This window comes from Pipistrellus kuhlii, unplaced genomic scaffold (genome assembly GCF_014108245.1).
Source record: "Pipistrellus kuhlii isolate mPipKuh1 unplaced genomic scaffold, mPipKuh1.p scaffold_m20_p_1, whole genome shotgun sequence".
Taxonomy (NCBI): Eukaryota; Metazoa; Chordata; class Mammalia; order Chiroptera; family Vespertilionidae; genus Pipistrellus; species Pipistrellus kuhlii.
This window is the reverse complement of record NW_023425404.1, coordinates 41647634-41670425: the sequence shown is the minus strand read 5'-3', so window position 1 is coordinate 41670425 and position 22792 is coordinate 41647634. Positions and strand designations below refer to the sequence as shown.

General features: G+C 37.4%; 1 protein-coding gene across 5 annotated transcripts in view; it reads right to left on the bottom strand.

Moving 5' to 3' along the window:
* The window catches only part of RAB27A (RAB27A, member RAS oncogene family), a 68370-nt gene that overhangs the window by 20638 nt on the left and 24940 nt on the right, over nt 1–22792 (bottom strand). For 3 of the 5 annotated variants that reach the window (XM_036441343.2, XM_045582375.1, XM_045582371.1), the window contains exons 3-4: nt 6890–7062; nt 497–582 (exon numbers count right to left, since the gene is read on the bottom strand). In XM_036441343.2, coding sequence (XP_036297236.1) covers nt 497–582; nt 6890–7042 — 239 coding nt within the window. In that variant the 5' untranslated portion in view covers nt 7043–7062. Of the gene's footprint in view, nt 1–496; nt 583–6889; nt 7063–8384; nt 8513–14053; nt 14163–22792 lie in introns of those variants that run through there. The other 2 variants (XM_036441360.2, XM_036441351.2) reach the window with 2 other exon arrangements.

Sequence of the window (22792 nt, the reverse complement as noted above, 5' to 3'; positions counted from 1 at the left end):
AGATTTTCCACTCGGTTTTCAAGAATAATACAGACAGGGGTGGGCAAAAGAAGGTTTACAATTGTGAGTACACAAAAGTTTATTTTTGTATTATTATTTATTAATAGTTGTATATTTTTCCCATACGAATATCTGTAAACTTAGCTTTGTTCTCCCCTTTATAACTCTGTGGCTTTTGTGTGGTTGAGTAAATAGCAAAGGTTCAATGGAGAAAAGTGTGTAAACCTTTTAAAAATGAAGAAAGTAAAAAAGAGAAAAGTTGACCCATTTTGAAAAAGATTCATTTTTTTCCTTTGACTTTGTATGAAATAAAGAAATGAAGCCACCATTCTCAACTCAGACTGATAAATGTCCTGCTAATTTGGCAGGTATGGCTTGTCCAGGTGCAAATGGACTCATCAGCCGACTTTTTCCTGCTCCGGTCACTCTATGAAAAGTGTAGCTGCTTTTCCCTTTCCTCCAGTAAGAAGCACGTGCATAACTGCAGACCACATACCTCTCCTGCCCTGCTGTGTCCCATAACTGCAGGTGGATTCTCTGGCCTCTGCCAACGGCTCCGTCCGGCCCATTGGCTCTGTATACCTACAAGAGCAAAGTCAAAGAGGAAGAGAGAACTTACTGAGACCAGTGAACTCTTCTTACTTCCCTATTCAGTACAACTATAGCATAAACCTCTAAAGAAAATCCCATTTGGAATATAACCTTGTTTGTATTTCTTTTCAAATAGTTCTCTGTAGATAATATAATAATTTGTACTACCATGTATATATACATTATATACTTTTATAAATATATTATGAAATCTATAAATAATATATAATTTCTCTAATATAGTCATTAGCTCACTTTTCCTCAAAGAACCCTCAGGTCATGCATTTCAAGAAATAAAACCTTTCTGTGACTTTTCCCATCGTATCTTTAAAAATATTCTTAAAACAATTTTATAGGAAATATCTCTGAAACTCTCTCCATAAAAGCAATGAAAACACTGGCACAAACTGTCAAATCAACTTTTTTAGAACTCCAAATATCAGTAAAAATAGTAAGCTTTGTGCTATTTTAAATTATCCTATTCTCATCTCCCCCTTCCTGGCTCCCAGTAGTCCTAAAAAACCAACATATGCATAACCATGATCAGTATAGCGGCCACTGCAAGCAGTGGAGGCAAAACTGGTTTGGAGCTGCCCCTAAAATCTCATCCCCAGAGAACTGCCAGCTGGGTGTAAAGCTTCAATCCCAGGCCTGGTCTTTATTTTACCTGACTCAGAGCTTGCTCTGTGAGAATAACCCTACCCCTAGGATATTATTGAAAATAATCAGCATCAACTATTTAACATCACAGCTACTGAAGGCAAAAAATACCAGTTGGGGCTAACAAAAAATCTACCCAAAAAGACTAAAAAAGAAAAGAACAGGAAATTGGATGTCTATACAGAGATTTGAAAAAGCTCCAAAATATTCCCTGTTATCTATTAAGCCATGCTCATGTTTAGGGCTATACATATGCCCAGGAAAGACCTGAAAAAGCCCTAAGCTCACACCTCTGGCTGACCTTAAGGGTCTTCTCAATCATGAAGTGAAGGCTAAACCATCTACTATAGTATTAAGCACATGTCACAGCACACACACAAACATACACAAATATACAATCCCTCAGAAAAGAGGACTTTCTGGTTTAAGGAATTTAAGAAATGCTCTATCCACTCATTAGCTGATCACTAAGTTAACTGAGCAAAGACTTCAGGAGCTGCACCAAGAATATACTTTATAGAATTAGCCCAGGTATGTCGCTAAATAAGCAAATAGCAACATAAATAAATAAACAAACAAACAAACAGAAAAAAGAGAAACACTCAGAGGGGGAAGGAATCTGATTTCCAGAGTCACCACATTTTATTATTTCAAATGTCTAGTTTTCAACAAAAGTCATGAGACATACAAAGAAACAAGAAAGTATGGCCCAAATACTGGGGGGAAAGCAACCTATAGAAACTATTCTTGAGGAAGCCCAGATGTTGAACTTGCTAGACAAAGACTTTAAATAAGCAATTATAAATCTGTTCAAAGAACTAAATAAAATCATGTCTGAAAAATTAAAGTACGAGAACAATGCCCTACTGAATACAGAAGGTCAATAAAGATATAGATATCAAAATAGAATATTATAGATATTCTACTACATAGAAGTACAATTCAGTATTCATTAGAAGAGCTCAAGAGCAGACCTAAACTGGCAGAATAAATAAGCACTGAATTTGAAGATAGGTCAATTGAGATTATCTACTATAAGGCATAGAAGGAAAAAAGAATGAAGAAAAATGAAAATTTTCAGAAATCTATGAAACACCATCAAACATACCAACATATGCAAACTAGAAATCCTATAGGAAGAGGAAAGAGTGAAAAAGAGAGAAAACATATTTGAAGAATAATAGCCCAAAAATTTCCCAAATTTGATGAAAAACATTCATCTCTATATTCAAAAATTCAGTGAACTCCAAGAAAGATAAAATTATAAAAACTAGACACACAATCATTAAACTGTCAAAATCCAAAGACAAAGAAAAATCTTAAAAGCAGCAAGTTAAAATGATACATTACATACAAGGGATTTCAGTAAGACTAAGAGCTTATTTGTCATCTAAAACAATCAAGGCCAGAGGCAGTAGGATGACATATTGAAAGTGCTAAAAGAAAAAAGACTATCAACCAAGTGTATCAGCAAAGGAGCTATAAAAGACAGTATAAATGTATTTTTGTAAATCCTTTCTTTCATCTAATCAAAACACAACAGCATAAAGTAATAATTATAAATCTGTGTTGGTGGGTACACAGTGTATAAAGATGTAATTTGAATGACAGTAATAGTGCAAAGAACAGTAAGGTTGTGTGACATACAAAAATCAATCACTGTAATACACCATAATAATAAAACCACAATATACCATATCAATAGATGCAGACAAACTCTCTGAACAAATCCAGGAACTTTCATGATAAAAGCCCTGAACAAATTAGGAATAGAAGTGAACATCCTCTGAGAAATGCATAGTTTATATTCTACTGGTACTTACTGGTGACTGTTAGAATGCTTTCTCCCTAAGACCAAAGACAAGGCTGTCTTCTCTCATCACTTCTATTCAGCATCTTACAGGAGGTTCTCATCAGGGCAATTAGGTAAGAAAAAGAAATAGAACATATCCAAATTGGAAAGGAAGAAGTAAATAGAAGGTGATTGTAATCTCATATTGAAAATCCTAAAGAATAAATACACACATGCAGACACACACACACACTTAGAATGAGCAAACAAATTCAACAATACTCCAGTATTCAAGATTAATATACAAAATAAATTGTATTTCTATATACTGGCAACAAACAATTCAAAAATAAAATTAAGAAAATAATTGAATGTACAATAGCATGAAAAAAGATTAAGATATTTAAAGATAAATTTAACCAAAAAAATGTAACACATACTCTGAAAACTACAAAACACTATCAAAAGAAATTGAAGATCTAAATAAAAGATATTCTATGTCCATGGGTCAGAAGATTTAATGTCGTTAAGATAAAAATACTCCCCAAATTGATGTGTAGATTCAATGCAAGCCCTATCAAAATTTCAACTAGCTTCTTTGTAGAAAGTGACAAACTGACCTTAAAATTCATATTGAATTGCAAGGAATTCAAAACAACCTTGAAAAAATGAAGACTCATACTTTCCAATTTCAAAAGTTACCACAAAGCTACAGTAATCAAGATAGTATAGTACTGGCATACGAATAGACATATAAGTAGAATCAAATTGAGAGTTCCAAAATAAACCTTACATTTATTGTCAACTGATTTTCAATAAGAGTGTCAAGACCACTCAATGGGAGATAAAATAGTCTTTTCAACAAATTGTGCTGGGGCAACAGGCTATCCATATACAAAAGAATGAAGTTGGATCCCTATTCACACTATGCACACAAAAAATAGCTCAAAATGGATCATAGTTCTAAATGTAAGAGCTAAAACTATTTGCATATCATATATCTAATAAAAACACTTATCTAGACTATACTTAAAACTCTTAAAATTTAACAAAAAGACAAACAACTTCAAAACAGATAAAGGCAATAAAAAGTATATTTAAAGAAATAGATAAAGGACCTGATTAGACATTTCTCCAAAGACAATATACAAATAAAGCACATGAAAAGATGATTGCTCAACAACATTCATTAAAGAAATTTAAGTCAAACCTACAATGAGATACCATTTCACATCCACTAGAATGGCTATCATCAAATAGATAATAACAAAAGTTGGTGAGAATATGGAGAAATTGGGACACTCTTACGTTTTCGGAAATGTAAAATGGTGCAGCCTCTTTGGGAAATTTTGGAAACTCCTAGGCATATTTATAAGATATTTAAAAACATATGTCCTCACATAAGAGATATGATAACAAGTCTATGCACACACAAAAATATATGAATGTTAATAGAAACATTATGCATAAAGGTGAAACAACCCAAATCTTCACCAATATATGAATAGATAAAAAAAAATGTGTTGTACGTATATCAACACAATGAAATGTGATTTGATCATAAAACAGAATAAAGTTCTGATACATGTACAACATGAATGATCCTAGAATAAAAGCTAAGTGAAAGAAGCAAGGCACAAAAGGCCACCTATTGTATGATTCCATTTATATTATATATCCAGAGAATAGGCAGATCCTTCTAGAATAGACTAGTGGCGGGAGGCGGGGGGAATGGAGAATGACTGCAAGAGTATGAGGTTTCTTTCTGGGGTGATAAAGTGCTTTAAAATTAAATAGGGGTGATAGTTGCACAACTGTAAATAGACTAAAAACCACTGAATTATATACTTTAAATGGGTGAAGTTTATGTTAAGTGAATTATATCACAAGAAAGCTATTTTTAAAAAAACAAGGTTATAAAATGGAAATTAATAAAGAAACATAATCACATATGTATTAATTTTACCAATTATATGTCAATATTGAAACTTTCATAAAGATCCTATTATTACTCAGTGGATCTGAGTCTCTAGAAGATTCTCTGGTAATGGAAGAAAACACCTATGGCAGGTAGAAGGAAATGAATGCTTCTGTCTGGGAGACAGGGGCTCTGCATCTTTCCCGAGTACAACATGTTCCCTGACAGGGTCTTTGTCATTGATCTCCCAACCACTTCCTGACTGGCTTCATGGTAACAGTCAATTTTATAGCAAGAAACATAGTTAATGGAAAAAGCCATCTTCATTCCTCTGCAACTCTTGACAAAGTAACCTTCTGCCTTCTCCTCCACCACCAATATTTTTTGGTTGTATGGTCCTTTAAAAATAAAAAAATAAAAAATAAAAAAAAAAGAGCCTCTTGTCCTAGCTCTATAGTTGGCAAACTGCGGCTTGTGAGCCACATGCGGCACTTTGGCCCCTTGAGTGTGGCTCTTTCACAAAACACCACGGCCTGGGTGAGTCTATTTTAAAGAAGTGGCATTAAAACAAGTTTAAGTTTAAAAAATTTGGCTCTCAAAAAAAATCTTAATCGTTGTACTGTTGATATTTGGCTCTATTGACTAATGAGTTTGCCGACCACTGCCCTAGCTGATTTGGCTCAGTGGATAGAGTGTCAGCCTGTGGACTACAGGGCCCCAGGTTCGATTCCAGTCAAGACTACATGCCTGGGTTGTGGGCTTGATCCCCAGTAGGAGGTGTGCAGGAGGCAACCAACTGATTATTCTTTCTCACCATAGATGTTTCTCTCTCTGTTTCCCTCTCCCTTCCTCTCTGAAATCAATAAAAATGTATGCATGTGTTTAAAAAAAAAAGAGCCTCTCCCTCATCATTCTACAGAACTTATGTTTCCCTTGTTACTTCCCAGATCAATACACACTACCAGCATTCCTATTCCAACCACACCCTCCTGTCAGTGGCGAGTTCTGCCACTTAGAGTCCATGTGGGATTGCTGAGGCCTTACTTAAGAGAAAAGCCATTAAGAATGACATCAAAGGTGGAAAATATAACAGATAAAATAGAGGTACAAGGGGTAGGATGTTTTGTAGGCTTCAGAGCAATAACTTAGTGGACTTCAGAGGGAAGATACAAGCCAAAAAGGTATCAAAGGAAAATTTTTAAAAAAGCTTCACTTTGTCTACTTAATTATATATAAAGTGTTCCTCAGCACAGCCTTTTAAATCACATTGCCAGGATTAAATATAATACACTTTCTTTTTTCTTTTTTTTAAAATATATTTTATTGATTTTGTACAGAGAGGAAGGGAGAGAAATAGAGAGTTAGAAACATCGATGAGAGTCATCGATCAGCTGCCTCTTGCACACTCCCTACTGGGGATATGCCCGCAACCAAGGTACATGCCCTTGACCGGAATTGAACCCGGGACCTTTCAATCCCCAAGCCGACGCTCTATTCATTGAGCCAAACCGGTTTCAGCTATAATACACTTTCATATATACACCTTAAGTTGATTTTTAAAAGATTTTAATTGATTTTTAGAGAGAGAGGAAAGGAAAGGGAGAGACAGAAATATCTATGTGAGTGATAACATCAATTGGCTGCCTCCTGAATGCCCCCTACTGGGGATTTAGCCTGCAACAGGGCATACGCCTGGGCTGGAAATCAAACACAGCAACCTTTTGGTGTATGGTATGATGCCCAAGCAACTGAACCACAGTGGCCAGGGCTGTATCCTTTAATTTTAGATTCCAATCTTTGTTCTCCTAATTCCTACAAAGTAAACTAAACAGACAGGCACATATGGTCTCAGAGATTACATTTTTACCTTTTTTTATTTTTACTTTTTTTAGAGATTACATTTTTGGATGGGAGGACATAGAACTTACCACTCTCTTTTCCCTGAAATCGATGCCCACTGTTGTAATAAACTTGGAGTTGAATTTACCATCTGTGTACTGGTAAAGTACACTGGTCTTCCCGACTCCAGAGTCTCCCAAAGCTAAAAACTTGATGAGGTAATCATAGTCTCCATCAGACATAATGAAGAACTCTGGTTCACCTGCAAAAAACAAACATTACAAAATATTAGATTCCTCCGTGAATAAAGAGGCTTACTTTCATATCCAGGTCAACAAAGATGTCTATGTAACACCTATATGCCCAACAATTCTGTGAGGAGAGGATTAGATATTGTTCACTGCCCCCAAAGACCTACCCTGTTTCCCCGAAAATAAGACAGTGTCTTATATTAATTTTTGCTCCCAAAGATGCACTAGGTCTTATTTTCAGGGGATGTCTTTGAAGAAGAATATGGTACACATTTATTGTTAAATGAAAATAAAGGAAATTTATTACCTGTATATGATACGGTAGTACGGTAGTTGTCAACACAAACCAGACAAACTGTGAATCCTACAGTATCAAGAATTTACTCATTTATTCAATGACCATCATGTCATCATCTTCTAGAACATCATCATAACAATCCAATTCCTGAATTTCCTGATGAATTTCTTGTGACTCCATTTCTTTCAGAATCAGTGGACCAAATCTCTCATGTTTAGCCTGGCGGGGGGGGCTTATTTTCAGAAAGATGCCTTATATTTCACTCAGAAGGAAACCTGTAAGTAGGTCTTATTTTCAGAGGATGTCTTATTTTCGGGGAAACACGGTAGTAATTTGCTAAAAGAGTTGCTACTGAAATAGTAAATTACTAACAGTTCAGTTTAAATTGAATACAGTACTCCTAAGACAAAAATTCCAAGTGAGAATGATAATCAAGAAAGTAATGGTCATTAAGTCTTATATGCAGATCAACTGAACAAAAATTAACAAGAGAGAGAAAAACACTAAAGTCCACTTTAGAGAAGGAAAATTATTTTTACCAACAAGACCTAACAATGCTTATTTTTTATCCTTTGCAATCGGCACTTTTCATGATTTTTTAAAATTTCCTCTAAATAGATTAAAACTATTCAAAATTTCAATCTGTTTAAAAATGTAGTCTTTCTCCTAAGAAGGCTTCTCTTTCCTTCCCATTTCTAATTCTAAGAAATCCTCCTGAAAATTAGAAAAATAATCAGCTCTCCCATTACCACTGACAACTCTACTTGCCCATTCAAACATACATATTCCCCCATCCACACACATATCAGATCCCCTACCTTATTATAGATGCTGCTAATTTTCCTCTCATCATCTCCTTTCACCCAGCCCCATACCCAGAACCTTTACCACAGTTCTCATAGAATTATTTCCATAGATCCATAAAATTAATATAGAATTATTTCCTATAGAATTATTTCCATAGATCCATAAAATTAATAAAAACTCAGGCAAGAAGATTGCCACCCCAACCCCATCCTCAATTTGGTGACTCACTTTATGCTAAAAAATCCTGATTGCTGAGACCCAAGGGCCACTCCATGTACTTCCTCAGAGTGTCTAAGGGCAGACTAACTTCACATTCAGATATGGCTGGTCGGTCGATAAGGGCAGAGCCTCTACAAACACTCATAATTCTGTTTGCACACTATAAAGAATGGCATTTTACAGATGATGGCTTTCCTATGTCGTAGCTTCTGTATTCACAGGTGTAGGCTGCCAGTATTAATGGTATATAATCATTCTCCAAAAGATGATCACTTGAGTACAAAAAAATATTCTAGTGTATCATATCGCAGCATCTCACTACGCTCCAAGTTATTCAGAAATAAGAGCTAAGAATTTAAAGTAGATCCAGTTAATGTTTATCGTTTTGGGGGTCCCCCTCAAAATGAATGAAGAAGCAGAAAGCAACTCCAAATTCTGCAATGACAGTGATGCAAGGAGACACTGTGGCTGCCTTATTTCCTCTTTACATTTAATTTGAAGAAAAAAAAGTTGGTCATTCCTAAAAAGTATGTTTTACATCATTTAAAGTACAAAAGAAAATGCTGTCACCAATGGCATCACTATTCTAGAATTCTCTAAACCCACTTGAGTGGAATGTAAAGACAGTTGAAACTATCTCTGTTGCACCAAAAGTTAATGGTATCATGGGGGAAGAATCACACATGTAAGTCTACAGATTATCTTCATGGGTTCTGTTTTCTATTCATGCTGATAGCAATACATAAGTTTGTTCCTAAACCAATCACCCATAAAGGAAGTGTTAACAAACCAAATACTATAACTGAAGGTATAGAAATGCCACTGTCAATATTCATCACAGTTTACGTTCTTCAGACTGTACCTTTGGACAAGGACCTGCTTTATCTGAAAATAAATGCTCAGACCTTTCATTCTCTGGGCTCGGTTTTCTGAAGGATAAATAGAACCCAGAAAGGTAAGTGCATTTGACAACCAGTGTTCATTGTAGCCCAAACTTTGTACCCATCACTCACGTTTTTACAAATGCATGTTGGGCTTAAAAGCAACTAGATATAATCCCAGCAGGTTTGGCTCAGTTGTGAGAGCACTGGCTTACAGGCTAAAGGGTCTGTGGTTCTATTCAGTTCTATTCATGTGTCTCCCTCATGTCACTGCTTCTCTCTGTGTGTGTCTCTCCCTCTCACTTCCACTCTCTCTAATAATCAATGGAGAAATATTCTCGGGTGAGGATTGACAACAACAAAAAAGCAGAGCTGGGTTGAGTCCCCATGTTTCTCACATGCCATCTACCCACACTCAGGGGCTTTAAGCCTTGTATTTCATGTTTCCATTCTATGAAAAAGAAGATAATGTGCACTATCTCAAGACATTGTTCTAAAGATTAAATGGGATACTCTTTTTCAAAGAATATATTTTTATTGATTTCAGAGGGGAAGGCAGAGGGAGAGATAGAAACATCAATGATAAGAGAGAATCATTGATCAGCCGCAGCTTGCATGCCCCTTACCGGGGATTGAACCCGCAACCCGGGCATGTGCCCTGACAGGAATTGAACCGTGACCTCCTGGTTCATAGGTCAACACTAAGCCACTGAGCGACGCCAGCCAGGGTGAATGGGATACTCTTTGTGGAGTGCCCAGCACAATGCTTGGCATATCCTGGGTACTCAGTAAACATTAATTTATTCCTTTCTCTCCATTGTGGACAGAACAGACTGACTCTGAAGACCTTGAACAATTTCTGAAATTGCCACTGGGAAGCTCAAAACATATATTTAGTACTACTTTTAATTGTTTTTATTTTATTGTTGTAGAAAGAAAGAATTCAAGGAACGATGACCTGTAATTGAACCAGCAACCTTTCAGTACATAGGATGATGCTCAACCAACTTAGCCACACTGGCCAGAGCTCAAAATACATATGTATAGCACAAATGGCTGCTGACTGGCTCACAATAGTTTGCTGAATCGACAAGGATAACTTTCAAACTACTTTGTTGGCAGGTTCAAATGATTTTCAATTCACTTTGAATAGATACGTTAATTTCAAAAGTTATGAAACAACAGATTGCTGTGTTTCATACAAATCTGAATCTACTTTTAAGCTGATTCAGATTTGTATGAAACACAGCAATCTGTTCCGACAAACTCATACTTGTTCAAAAGAATTTGAATGGTTCTGCTAGTTCAGCATGAAAGAGTTGAGTAAAAGAGGTTCCACCTAGAAACCATCTCTGACTGATCTAAGACCACCCTGGCTAAAACCAGGCATTTAATTATTTGGGTCTGGGTTTTGTTTGTTTTGTTTTCTGTTAATTCTCGCTCAAGGATATTTTCCATTGATTTTTTTTTTTTTGAGGGGGGGGGGGGGGGGGAGAAACATTGTTGTGTCTCTCTCACATCAATTTGTTGCCTCTTGCACATACACAGACCAGGGCCAGGGTCAAACCTGCAAGCCAGGTACATGCCCTTCACTGGGAATCAAACCCACAACCCTTTGGTGCACAGGCCGAGACTCTAACCACAGAGCCATATCAGCCAGGGCTACTTGGGCCTGTGTGGGGTTTTTTTAGTGTATATTTTTTATCGTTGATATCTTTATAGATATCTTCCATTTATCCCCTACCTCCTTTACCTCCCTTCTCCTAGCCTCTACCCTCTCTCCCAGATCTTCACCACCTTATTGCTCATGTCCATGCGCTATGCATATAGGTATACAAGTTCTTCGGTTTATCTCCTCTCATCCACCCACTCCCACATCAAAGTATGTCAATCCATGTCTCCATGATTCAGGTTTTATTTTATTGGTCAATTCATTTTGCTCATTAGATTCCACAAATAAGTGAAATCATGTGATATTTGTCTTTCTCTGTTTGGTTTATTTCACTTAGCATAATATTCTCCAGATCCATCCAGGCTGTCCCAAAGTGGGTCTGGTTTTAATAGCTCAAATTGCTTCAGACTGCTTTTAGCTAGCTCTAAGTTCACATCTGGAAAAGCAGGTTCTCACTGGCTCATAGAAGGTTTGATTGATTTAGAATATATTTTTACTGAATCAAGCTAGTGCTAACCAATTAAATCTCTCTCTTGCTCTAATTTTATCAAACTGCTTGTAAATAGTTCAAGTCATCTATAAAATGGTTTTTTCTGGCCTAGACTGATAAAAACTGTTTTTAAAACAGTCCACACTGACAGATCACATGTTCAAACCATTCAATACTAGAAATATAACATAATAATCAGAAGGACCAAAAACAATGATTTGTTGCTCTAAACTTACACTGAACCAGCAAACATATTTTTACTTACAATTACCCTAATTGTAATTACTCTATACCCCAAAATGTATCTCCTCCACAGTACAGTTTCTTTCTACACTTGAACAGCTTGTACAGTAAACAGTTTGGGAGAAAGAAGTACTGGCAGAGGAGAAACTCAATAAACAATTGGGAAAGATGAATAAACAATGGGGAAAAGCGTGATGAGTGACAAAGGCTTCCTTGGTTGAGAAGCCACCTCCCGTTTACCTCAGGAACCTGACAAAAAACACATCAACCCATGATCAGATGATAAAATAAAGAGGTCAGCCCTGGCCAGTGCTGCTCAGCTGGTAGAGCTTCGTCCCAAACCACACAGCCCTAGAGACAGCCCATTGGATTCTCAGTCCGGCGGGTACAAGCCTGGGTTGCCCGGCTTTCAGGCTCGATACCCAGTAGGGGACGTGCACAAGCAGTCCATCATTCTTTCTGTCTTATCAATGTTTCTCTCTCTCCCTCTTCTTCCCTCTCTCTCCCTCAAATCAATTTTCAAACATATTACAAATATATAAACAAATAATAAAGAGTTCAGTTGGGGAAACTTAGCAAATTAGGGGGCTAGGTAATATTTGTCCTAAACTGGCCACCATGATGAAGTGGATCTGGGTTAACAGACCAGAAGTCTAAATTTTCTTGCTGTTTCATGATGGCACCATGAGGCGGTGAGTAACTGGGTCTTGGGCAGTCTATCCACATGTTAGCATGGGCTCAATTGCAACATATTGTTGAGAGACAGAGAAAATTGGGGGTTTATTAATTCTAATGAGCATCCATTTTCTTATTTTAACTTTTTAAAATTGGGATGCGCAGAAACTGGATTGGCTCAGTGGATAGAGCGTCAGCCTGGGACTGAAGGGTCCTGGGTTCGATTCCAGTCAAGAGCATGTACCTTGGTTGCGGGCACATCCCCAGTGGGGGGAGGGGGTGTAAGAGGCAGCTGATCGATGTTTCTCTCTCATCGATGTTTCTAACTCTCTATCCCTCTCTCTTCCTCTCTGTAAAAAATCAATAAAATATATTTAAAAAAATAAAATTGGGATGCATCTTACATTTCACGGTCTTACAACTCATGATACCCTGCAGCTGCTATTAAATCAGGGGCACTGGAAATATAGTTGTGTGAAAACCTTTGATTTGTGTCCTCTAACGAGATCAAGACCATACCATCAACACATTTTAGGTATGAAGAAGCACAGCAGTAAACCTACCTCAGATGGCCATTGTGAGGATATATATATATCTGGCACATAGTAAATCCTATGTAACTGCTATTACATAGTATTAGCTGCTATTAACTGCTATTATTAGTATTAACTGCTATTAGCATCATCATATAGCAATCTAGCTCCCAAAGAACAATATGCAGACAATAGTCCTTTCCTTTCCTAGAACTGTCAAGAAAGAACTAAGTCCTTTGACTAAATTGAATGGATATAAAGGATCTTATGAAGAACTTGAACCTGAGGTCATTTCTTTAAACTCTGTAAATACCTTGAAGAAGTAGCAGGTAAATAACTCAAGGAAATGTCTCCTAAAAAGTTGAGAATGCCCCAATTTGGGAGATGCAAAAGACTCTTATTCAGCTCACTTCTGTCTCTCCTCCTTATACAAATATTTTTTCAAAGTGCTCTCCACCCTCACTCTCATCAGATCAACAATAGAAAGCAAGGAACACCCACTTCCTCAACATGTACTATGTGGTGATAATTTCCTCATGAGAGAAAGTCAATGATCTTCTTCCTTACTTAAAAAATAAAAGATGCTTAATTGGTTTTTCTGGGAATAAAATAGAAGAGAGTGTTAAAGATCTAGTTCTTGCTCTCGCTTTCTCACACACACACACACACACACACACACACACACACACACACACACCATAGCCCAAATTCTCCATGAAGCTTCCTATTAAACTCATTCATAGACTACAACTTTTATATCTCCTCTCAAGGCAAAATAATTTCAAAACTCTTCCAGATAACTCAGCCAATTCTTAAAAGCCAAAATTTCCCTCTATTGTCCATGGGATGGGATAATATTAACTGAATTGAGCAACTACCATAGGCCATAGACAGTACTAAACATTCATGATTTTATTTTATCTGCTTATGATCCTTAAAGGGAACTTAATGTCTGTACAAGACTTACACTGTATACCTGGCCAGTTTGGCTCAGTGGATAGAGCATTGGCCTGTGGACTCAAGGGTCCTAGGTTCAGTTCCGGTCAAGGGCACATACCCGGGTTACAGGTTCGGTCCCCAGTGGGGATGTGCAGGAGGCAGCCGATCAATGATTCTCTCTCAACTCTTTCTTTCCCTTCCTCTCTGAAACCAATATATATATATATTGGTTTTTAAAGACTAACACTGTAAGAGTGGTGTTTTCTTAATGTGATGGCAAATAGGGTGGGTTCAAATCCTGACTCTTTGTGTAATGTGGTCCAAGTTCTTCAAACTAAACCTCCATTCTTTCAACTATAAAAATGGAGATAGCATTACTAACCTCATTGGGTTATTTTTAAATTAAGTGACAAAAACCACAAAACGTTTTTAGACATTGCTTGGTTTATGTTAAACATTCAATAATTGAAACTTGTCTTTAGTTTATGAGGTCTCTATCCATCGCAAAAGCTACCTTAGCATTCCAATCTAACAATGAATTTTATCTGTGTGATTCTGGGCAATTTCAAACCTGGAATTCATCAATTGAATGTTCTATTTTTCAGAATAGGAAACTGAGGTCCAGAAAAGGCAAGTGAATAGTCTAAAGTCAGCCAGCTGGTTAGATAATGGGGCTGAACTAGGTCCAATGTCTTCTAAATTCCAATCCTATATTATTTTCTAACACACCAAGATTTTAATTTTATTTGTTTCCCCTCCTTCAGAGCCAAGAGCCTCAATTATCGTTGCTTTGAGTCAGAATCAAAACTTCTCTGCAGAGACATTTTACTGGAAAATATTTTCTATTTGTGAAAATGGTTATAAAATATTACAATGTCCCTACATAGTTCATGGATTTCAATTGTCCTCCCCTGATTTTTGTGTAGAAATAGGCACATGTGAATTTAACTATTAGTTTTCAAATAACAGCACATAACAGCATTTTTGTGAACTATATTGCCATATATTTTCAAACATTTTATATATTTTATTGATTTTTTACAGAGAGGAGGAGAGAGGGATAGAGAGCTAGAAACGTCGATGAGAGAGAAAAATCAACCAGCTGCCTCTTGCACACCCTCTACCGGGGATGTGCCCGCAACCATGTACATGCCCTTGACCGGAATCAAACCTGGGACCTTTCAGTCCGCAGTCCGACGCTCTACCACTGAGCCAAACCAGTTTCGGCTCTTTCAAACATTTTAATGTCCCCTTATCCAGGGGTGCAGTTAGAGAAAAAGTTTCAAATACCAATGACCTGCATAGAACTCTAAAGTCTATCAGTGTTTTTAACTTTAATGTTAAGAAACAGTAGGCTTTTCTTGGTTCCTTTCTTTTTTTATATTTTATTGATTTTATACAGAGAAGAAGGGAAAGAGATACAGAGTTAGAAACATCAATGAAAGAGAAACATCGATCAGCTGCCTCCTGTTCATCCCCTACTAGGGATGTGCCTCCAACCAAGATACATGCCCTTGACCAGAATCGAACCTGGGACCCTTTGGTCCACAGGCCGATGCTCTATCCACTGAGCCAAACCAGTTAGGGCTTTCTTATGGCACCATTGTTGACCCATACCTGGCATTCTGGAGGACACATATAATAGAGAGAGCAGAAAGGGTGGAGAGAAGTCATACAGAGTAGGGCAGGACAAAAGAGGCATTTTACAACGTACTAATATATCAATAGAGGCAACTTGTATTTACCATTGCATTTCCTATACCCTGAGATGAAACACATCCACTTTCACTACAGACACAAGATGTATGCTGTCCCATAGTGAGGTTGTTCTTTCCATCAGAGGAGACAGCAATTGGAACCCAGCTCTTCTTTGTCTCCTTATTGAAAGATGAGTTTGAGTTATTAAATTCAGAATATTCTATAGTAACTGCATTAGACCATCACTTACAACCTATGACCCATAAAAGCACTCCTATCATACAGAGTTTTGCAGTAATAGGTCTATCCTTAACAGAGAAAGGAGATGTTCATGGATAAAAACTGATAGGACCTAAGTTTGCATACCTTTTAGCCTAATATTATATTTATAAATGTGCCTGTGACATAGGAATATTACACTTCCCCATTTAAACAAAGTGAAAAGACTAAGTTCTAATAGATGGTGATATTCCAACATAGCAAGTCATTCAGAGGACAAATATATTATCAGTAAATACTGTTGAATTAAATGTACATTTCCAAATGTATCCTCATTTGCAAAAGCTTCCTCCAGACATTTGCAAATTCTTTATAAATATTAAAGAGAAAAGACCAGGATAAAGAAAAAAAAAATCAGCATTCTCAACCCTAAGTTGATCTACTATTTCTGAAATGTTCCCATCATCTCAGTAGATGACCAACATAACAACCCAACAAATAATACAAGCAACTATACATTTTAAAAATGTATGGAGACCACTGATTCATTTACTCAAAAGATGTTATGTGCTGCCCAAGCCTCTTCTACCATCAGAATATGATTGTCTATAAGAATTTATGGGAAGTAAACTTACCCAAACATTGAGTGTTATATAACTTACAGTTTGTGACAAGTACCTCCTGTTTTATACACATAGGTAACAGGAAAAAGGGCACACTATAGATCATGCCATTTGCAAAATACAGGTAATACAGAAGCAAAAGGAGTGGCTGTTTGTTTTGCTGAGTAATACCTCAAATAATGTGGAAGCACCCCCATAATGAACACAAACGTGTCCCTGCAATGGAATGTCCAACCCATGGTTAAATGTGCTTCCAATGACACATGAACCAGCCATGTCTGTAAGAATTCATCAGAAATATAAAGTCTACTCCCACTCAGTAACTGCAATGGATTAAGGCTTGCAAAGCCGATCATATGGCATAAGCCTGGTGTTTTTTCCACTATAGCTTAAAAACTCAGAGAATAAGCTAAAAATCTTTTCCAAAAGTGGAAAAGGAGGAGTGGCTGGTTATCAGGGGGAATTCTGGTACTAACAAGCTCTGAAGAGGCCAAGTGATGAGGTGAAGACTGTCAGAGTGCCACCAAACTCCCGGGCCTGAGACTCAAAGGTGCAAATACTGGGAGTGACAGTGATGCTCGCACATCCAGGACTGTGATAACCAGGAGCACCTAACGGACTTGCTATTAGGACATTCCAGCATTGAAAAACACAGAACACCTTTCCATTTTTGACCTAGAAATGGAGTCTGCCCAGCCTTGTCTTGCTAGAACACGGGACGTGCGTGAGAAGAACTTTGACCAACAGCCTGGCTCCAACTTGCATCTCAGCTATTGTACTTCAAGCCTTTCGTGTGCTACAGTTCTTGAAATGTGCCAACCTGTCCAGGAAACACACCAAACCAAAAAGCAAACCACTTCACTTTGTGAAGGAGCAATGAGGCCTCTTTCAGTCCAAGGAAAATATTAGGATGAAAAAGAAAAAATTATGAATTATCTAATAGAAGAAGCAAGAACTGTTGAGGATGACTGTCCAAATAATAAAAATAATTAAAGAAATACCCTGAGTTGCAGTACCTGGGGAACAGAGGGACTCTTTTATCACTGCCTTTTATTAAATATGAGAATATGAGTTGACAAGAGAAAAATGCTGGCTAGAGAGTGAGAGAAAGAAGCAAGAGTAATCAGCCCTGCCTAATGTGGTTCAGCAGTTAGCACGTCGGCCCACACACTGAAGGGTGTAGGTTCAACTTCTAGTCAAGGGCATGTGCCTGGGTTGTGGGTTCGCTCGCCTAATCGGATATACTTCCTATTGATTCACAAGAACACCACTTTCCTTGTTCCAACTGTTCAGTACGCAGGAAGTTAGACTGTTTGCATTTCTATCAGCAGCTGTTATAGAATGGGATGTGCCTTGGGTTTACTTATGCAAAAGGGCTGAGGACCAATAATGTACAATACTTGCAGCCATCCAGCCAATTTCTAAATCAGCCTGTCGGATCACAGTTCCCTTTTTTTTGTTACTGTTGCTGATTGCTAATTTTCTTGCATTTTGTTCAGTAAATGTGATCTCCAGAATATCCCATTTTGCTAGTTAAGTTTAGTGAATGTCCCATGATTGTTACTGTCTTTTATTGAAATAAAAACTCTTATAGTCAAAGTAGTTAAGTAGGCAATTTAGACACCTCCACATTATGCTGCTTTGCTAAGTTATTCTGCCTTTAGTGCATATGTTACTTGAAATTCTTATAAATGGGTCACTAATTGAAAAGGCTTAATTTGCACTAGCCTTTTCTCTTTTTCTTTCCTTTTTAAAAAAAATTCTGAGTGGATTCACTTGTCCATTCTTGTGACAATATTTAAGAATGTGTTGTTTCATTTACACTCACTAAATGACAACAAGATTCCGACACACCTGTTCAGCCCATGTTTGTTTTCATACTGTTAGGACAGTCAACTGAGCAATAAGGAATGAACACAATCTGTTGCATCATAGCATTTTATTCTGGATCACTGTAGAGATGACTTTATGTTTGGGGAGCTTCTCGTTTGGCTTCTATAACTACGAGAGCTACTCTAAGTCCATAGCAAATCAATGTCTTCATAGCCAGAGTCTCAGAAACATATATACATAATGCCATTGCAGCAAATCGTACTGCCTCACAAAACTGCTCTGGCCCAGCTGATTGCACACATTCTACAGCAAGTTTCTTCAAGTGAAACCTTACATGGCACTCTGACATACAAAATAAATGAAAGTAAAATCATCCTGATGAAAGGAATGAAGATAAGGCCCCTCACCTTCAAGGTCTGTGGGCCCCACAAAGACCTAACAAGAGCTCCATTGTACACATTTGGAAAACCGATACAGAAAGCTCTACGTTCAACCTGGCTCTGAATCAGGTCATTTGCCTTCAACTTTGTACCCAAACACTTCCTGTCTACCTAAACACCTTAGATTGACAACTCACTTACAAGGTCTCCCAGGCTTTTTTATTCAGCAATTCCTAAAGGTGCCACCTCTCAGATCTCCCACACTTACCACAGCCTTAGGGATCTTCTCATCTGGGAGGGAAATCTGAAATGTGTGGGGTGTTCCTGCTGAGAATTCCAAGAAGGACAACCTGGAGTTTGAAGAAGTCTATAGGAAAGAATCTTGGGACAATGCTCATTTGACATTCATAAGGAAGGAAGAGCTGGAGTCTAGGACTGAATAGCCCTGGGAAGATCTAGACCAAACTGGATGGAAGTGAACCAAGAGGCAGCACCACCCCTTAGGACAGGAAACTAGCATCCTTGAAAAAGTGAACTGTGGGAAAGATATTTATAACCAGCAACATTGGTTATCTTTTCCCGTATCTAAAAGGACACACTGAGGCCATTAGAAAATATATCCAGCTCAGCTGGCATGGCACAGTAGTTGAGTGTGGACCTATGAACCAGGAAATCAATGGTTTGATTCCCGGTCAAGGCGCATGCCCAGGTTGTGGGCTCGATCCCCAGTAGGGGGCATGCAGAAGGCAGCCAATCAATGATTCTCATCATTAATGTTTCTCTCTCCCTCCTTCTCCCTTTCTCTCTAAAATCAATTTAAAAAAAAATTTTTTAAGAAAATATATTCAGATTAGTCTTGATGGACTCAAGAACCTAAACTTAGGTGGAACCCTCAAAGTCAATATATTCTTTGAAGAACATAGCAAACTTAGGATAATTGAGAATACATTATTTTTTGCTATATTAGAAACCACTTTATACTAAATTAAAGCACAGAATATCATAGAGAGGCACAAAACATTTTTTAATACCAATCATAGAAAAACAAAATTATTTCCACTAACAATCTTTTTCTATGAATTTAGAAGAAATTGCTACTATTGTATTTTATCCACAGAACCCCTTGTACCAGCTTATAACTATGTGATGAGCAATGTTTTACAGGCATACTTTGGAGATATTGTGAGTTTGGTTCTAGAATCACTATAAAGTGAATATTGAAATAAAGTGAGTCACACAATTTTTTTTTGTTTCCCAGTGCCTATAAAAGTTATATTTACACTATGTTATGGTCTACTTAGTGTGCAAATATATTGTCTATAAAAATGTACATACCTTAATTAAAAATACTTCATTATTTAACAATGCTAATCACCACCCCAGCCTGCTGGAAAAATGATGCTTAACATAGAGTTGCCACAAACCTTCAATTTGTAAGAAAAAAAAATGCAAATTTGTAAAGTGAAATAAAGTGAAGCTATAATAAATAAAATGAGGTATGCTTGTATATAAAAGCTTTGCTACTTAAAACTCCTATAAAGTTACAGGAAAGAAGAAAAGGAAAGGCAAATGGAAGATGGGGACAGAACAACTCTTCGTGCTGCCTATCAGAGCAGACAGCCTCATGTAAAGGTGGCACAGAATCAGTTTCAGGACTCCAGCGGTTACGTATAAATGGAGGTGCCAGAAAGATGGCCAAAGTTACATCAAAGTCAAATACAACCAATTAAGGAGAAGTTCAAGAAAGAGAAAGAGCCGAAACCGGTTTGGCTCAGTGGTAGAGCGTCGTCGGTATGCAGACTGAAAGGTCCCAAGTTCGATTCCGGTCAGGGGCATGTACGTTGGTTGTGGGCACATCCCCAGTAGGGGGTGTGCAAGAAGCAGCTGATGGATGTTTCTCTCTCATCGATGTTTCTAACTCTCTATCCCTCTCTCTTCCTCTCTGTAAAAAATCAATAATATATATATATTATTTTTATTATTTATTTATTTTTTTAAAAAAAAGGAAGGAGAGGAATGGCTTATGGATTTGGAAGAGAATGTTCCAGGAAATCAGGAGGACAGCTTGCCATACAGACTGGAGAGACCACTTACTTAGCTCAACAGAAATAATAACTAGAAAAGGCCCAACTAGTTGTCACTTCATCAAAAGTCAAAGAGATTCTCTTACCTTTGATAAAAACTAACTGGAATTTAAGAAAACATAACCAGTGGGGAGTATCTGTGGGAGGAGCCAGGGCTTATGGAAGTCCTCCTACTCTATGTAATTGTGAGAACCCTGCAGGAAGAACTGTTTACAAGAAAGCTCTATGGTCCTAACTTCGCTTCCCTCAACTTCCTTTTCCTTTAAATAAACATTCCTTCATCGTGGCACACAGAGGGTGCACGTGGCTTGCCATGTCTGCAGGCACTGGGTTGCAACTCTTTCTTTTTCCAGAATAAATCGCTTAGGTAACGAAACACCTCATTAATATTTTTCAGCTGACATCTAAGTCAGGGCAATTTATTCCATCCGCTTGCTCTCTCCTATCCTTAGCCCATTCAGTCTCAGGCTCCCCTTAATTGCTCCAGCCAGGTTCCTTCTGCCCTGGACAGATGGAAAGCCAAGCATCCAAGTTAGAACTTGGTCCTCCATAGCTGTACTTTGTCTTTGAACTTTGTGAACCAAGCCCCTCTTCTCTGAATGCACTTCTGAGAAAGACATACAGTAGATGAAAGCAGAAGGCTAAGAACCCAGAGACTAAAGTGAGTGGGCAATATAATCACTCAGAAAGAATCAAGAAGGGCCTGTTTAAAAAAAAACCACACCAGTGACTAAAGAAACTTCATTATAGATTTACTATATAATAAAGATTATGTGTTCACAGAAAAAGCATGAATCAGGAAGAGAAGAAGCTAAGAGATAAAGTTATAGACAAGAGGAGCATAAAGATAGGAACACCATGAGATGTGAATATCCACGAGTTTATAAGACACTGATAAGCAACAACTTCGGGAATTTTGTTTTAGTGTCGGAAGGAAATTAAAGAAGCATGATATTAGAGAATTTTTAATGAGGATGAAATGAGATTCTATATACGAGAGAGTTGACTGCAAAGTAATTTAAAAGGTTTGATAAGACACACAAAAAATTGATCACATAATTCTACAATCATGGCTTAGGAAATTCACTTTTTAAAGTATAAAGTTAATCTCCTCATACCAACACACTTAATGGCCAAGGTTTATAAGTTTAGTGGGTTTTTGTTTTTGTTTTTTAATATATTTTATTGATTCTTTACAGAGAGCCAGAAACATCAATCAGCTGCCTACTGCACATCCCCTGCTGGGAATGTGCCCACAACCAAGGTACATGCCCTTGACCGGAATCGAACCTGGGACCTTTCAGTCCACAGGCCGGCCAACGTTCTATCCACTGAGTCAAACCAGTTTCAGCAAGTTTAGTGTTTTGATCTCAGGAATTATCTTTTCATTTAAAAAAATGATATGATCAATGTATCCTTTTTAAGTTAAACTTGCCCATATGTATTTGTACAGCACATAAAAACACAATTGGCATATAGCTATCAAGCAATGAAAATATACTAAAACTTCTAACAATAAACCTCAATAATGTTAATCAATTTTCCCAGCAATGAGTAATCACCTTAAAAATTCACACATAGCCGAAACCGGTTTGGCTCAGTGAATAGAGAGTCGGCCTGCAGACTGAAAGGTCCCAAATTCAATTCCGGTCAAGGGCATGTACCTTGGTTTCGGGCACTTCCCTGGTAGGGGATGTGCAGAAGGCAGCTGGTCGATGTTTCTCTCTGATATTTATAGCTCTCTATCCCTCTCCTTTCCTCTCCGTTAAAAAAAAAAAAAAAAATCAATACAATATTTTTTTTAATTCACACATAAATATCCAAGAAAACCTCTTACCTATTTATATATTAGAGTCTACTGCAAAGAACATAATAGAGAAAACCATTCTGCATAGAAATTACAAGTAGTAGTTTGAGATAGTCTCCATTAATTGCTGGTGCCTCTAAGCAGCTGGAGTACACATTCCTTTAGCTCCTCTAAAACATTTCTAAGCTATGAATATTTCTGCCACAGGAAGAAATAGATATTAAAGTTCTATTACTTATAATCTAAAAGGTCTTGATCTTATGTTCCCTGGAGAAGACAGAAGCTCATAAAAGAACATGGGAACACTTCTACTATTAGGAAATTAGTTCCCCATGCATTC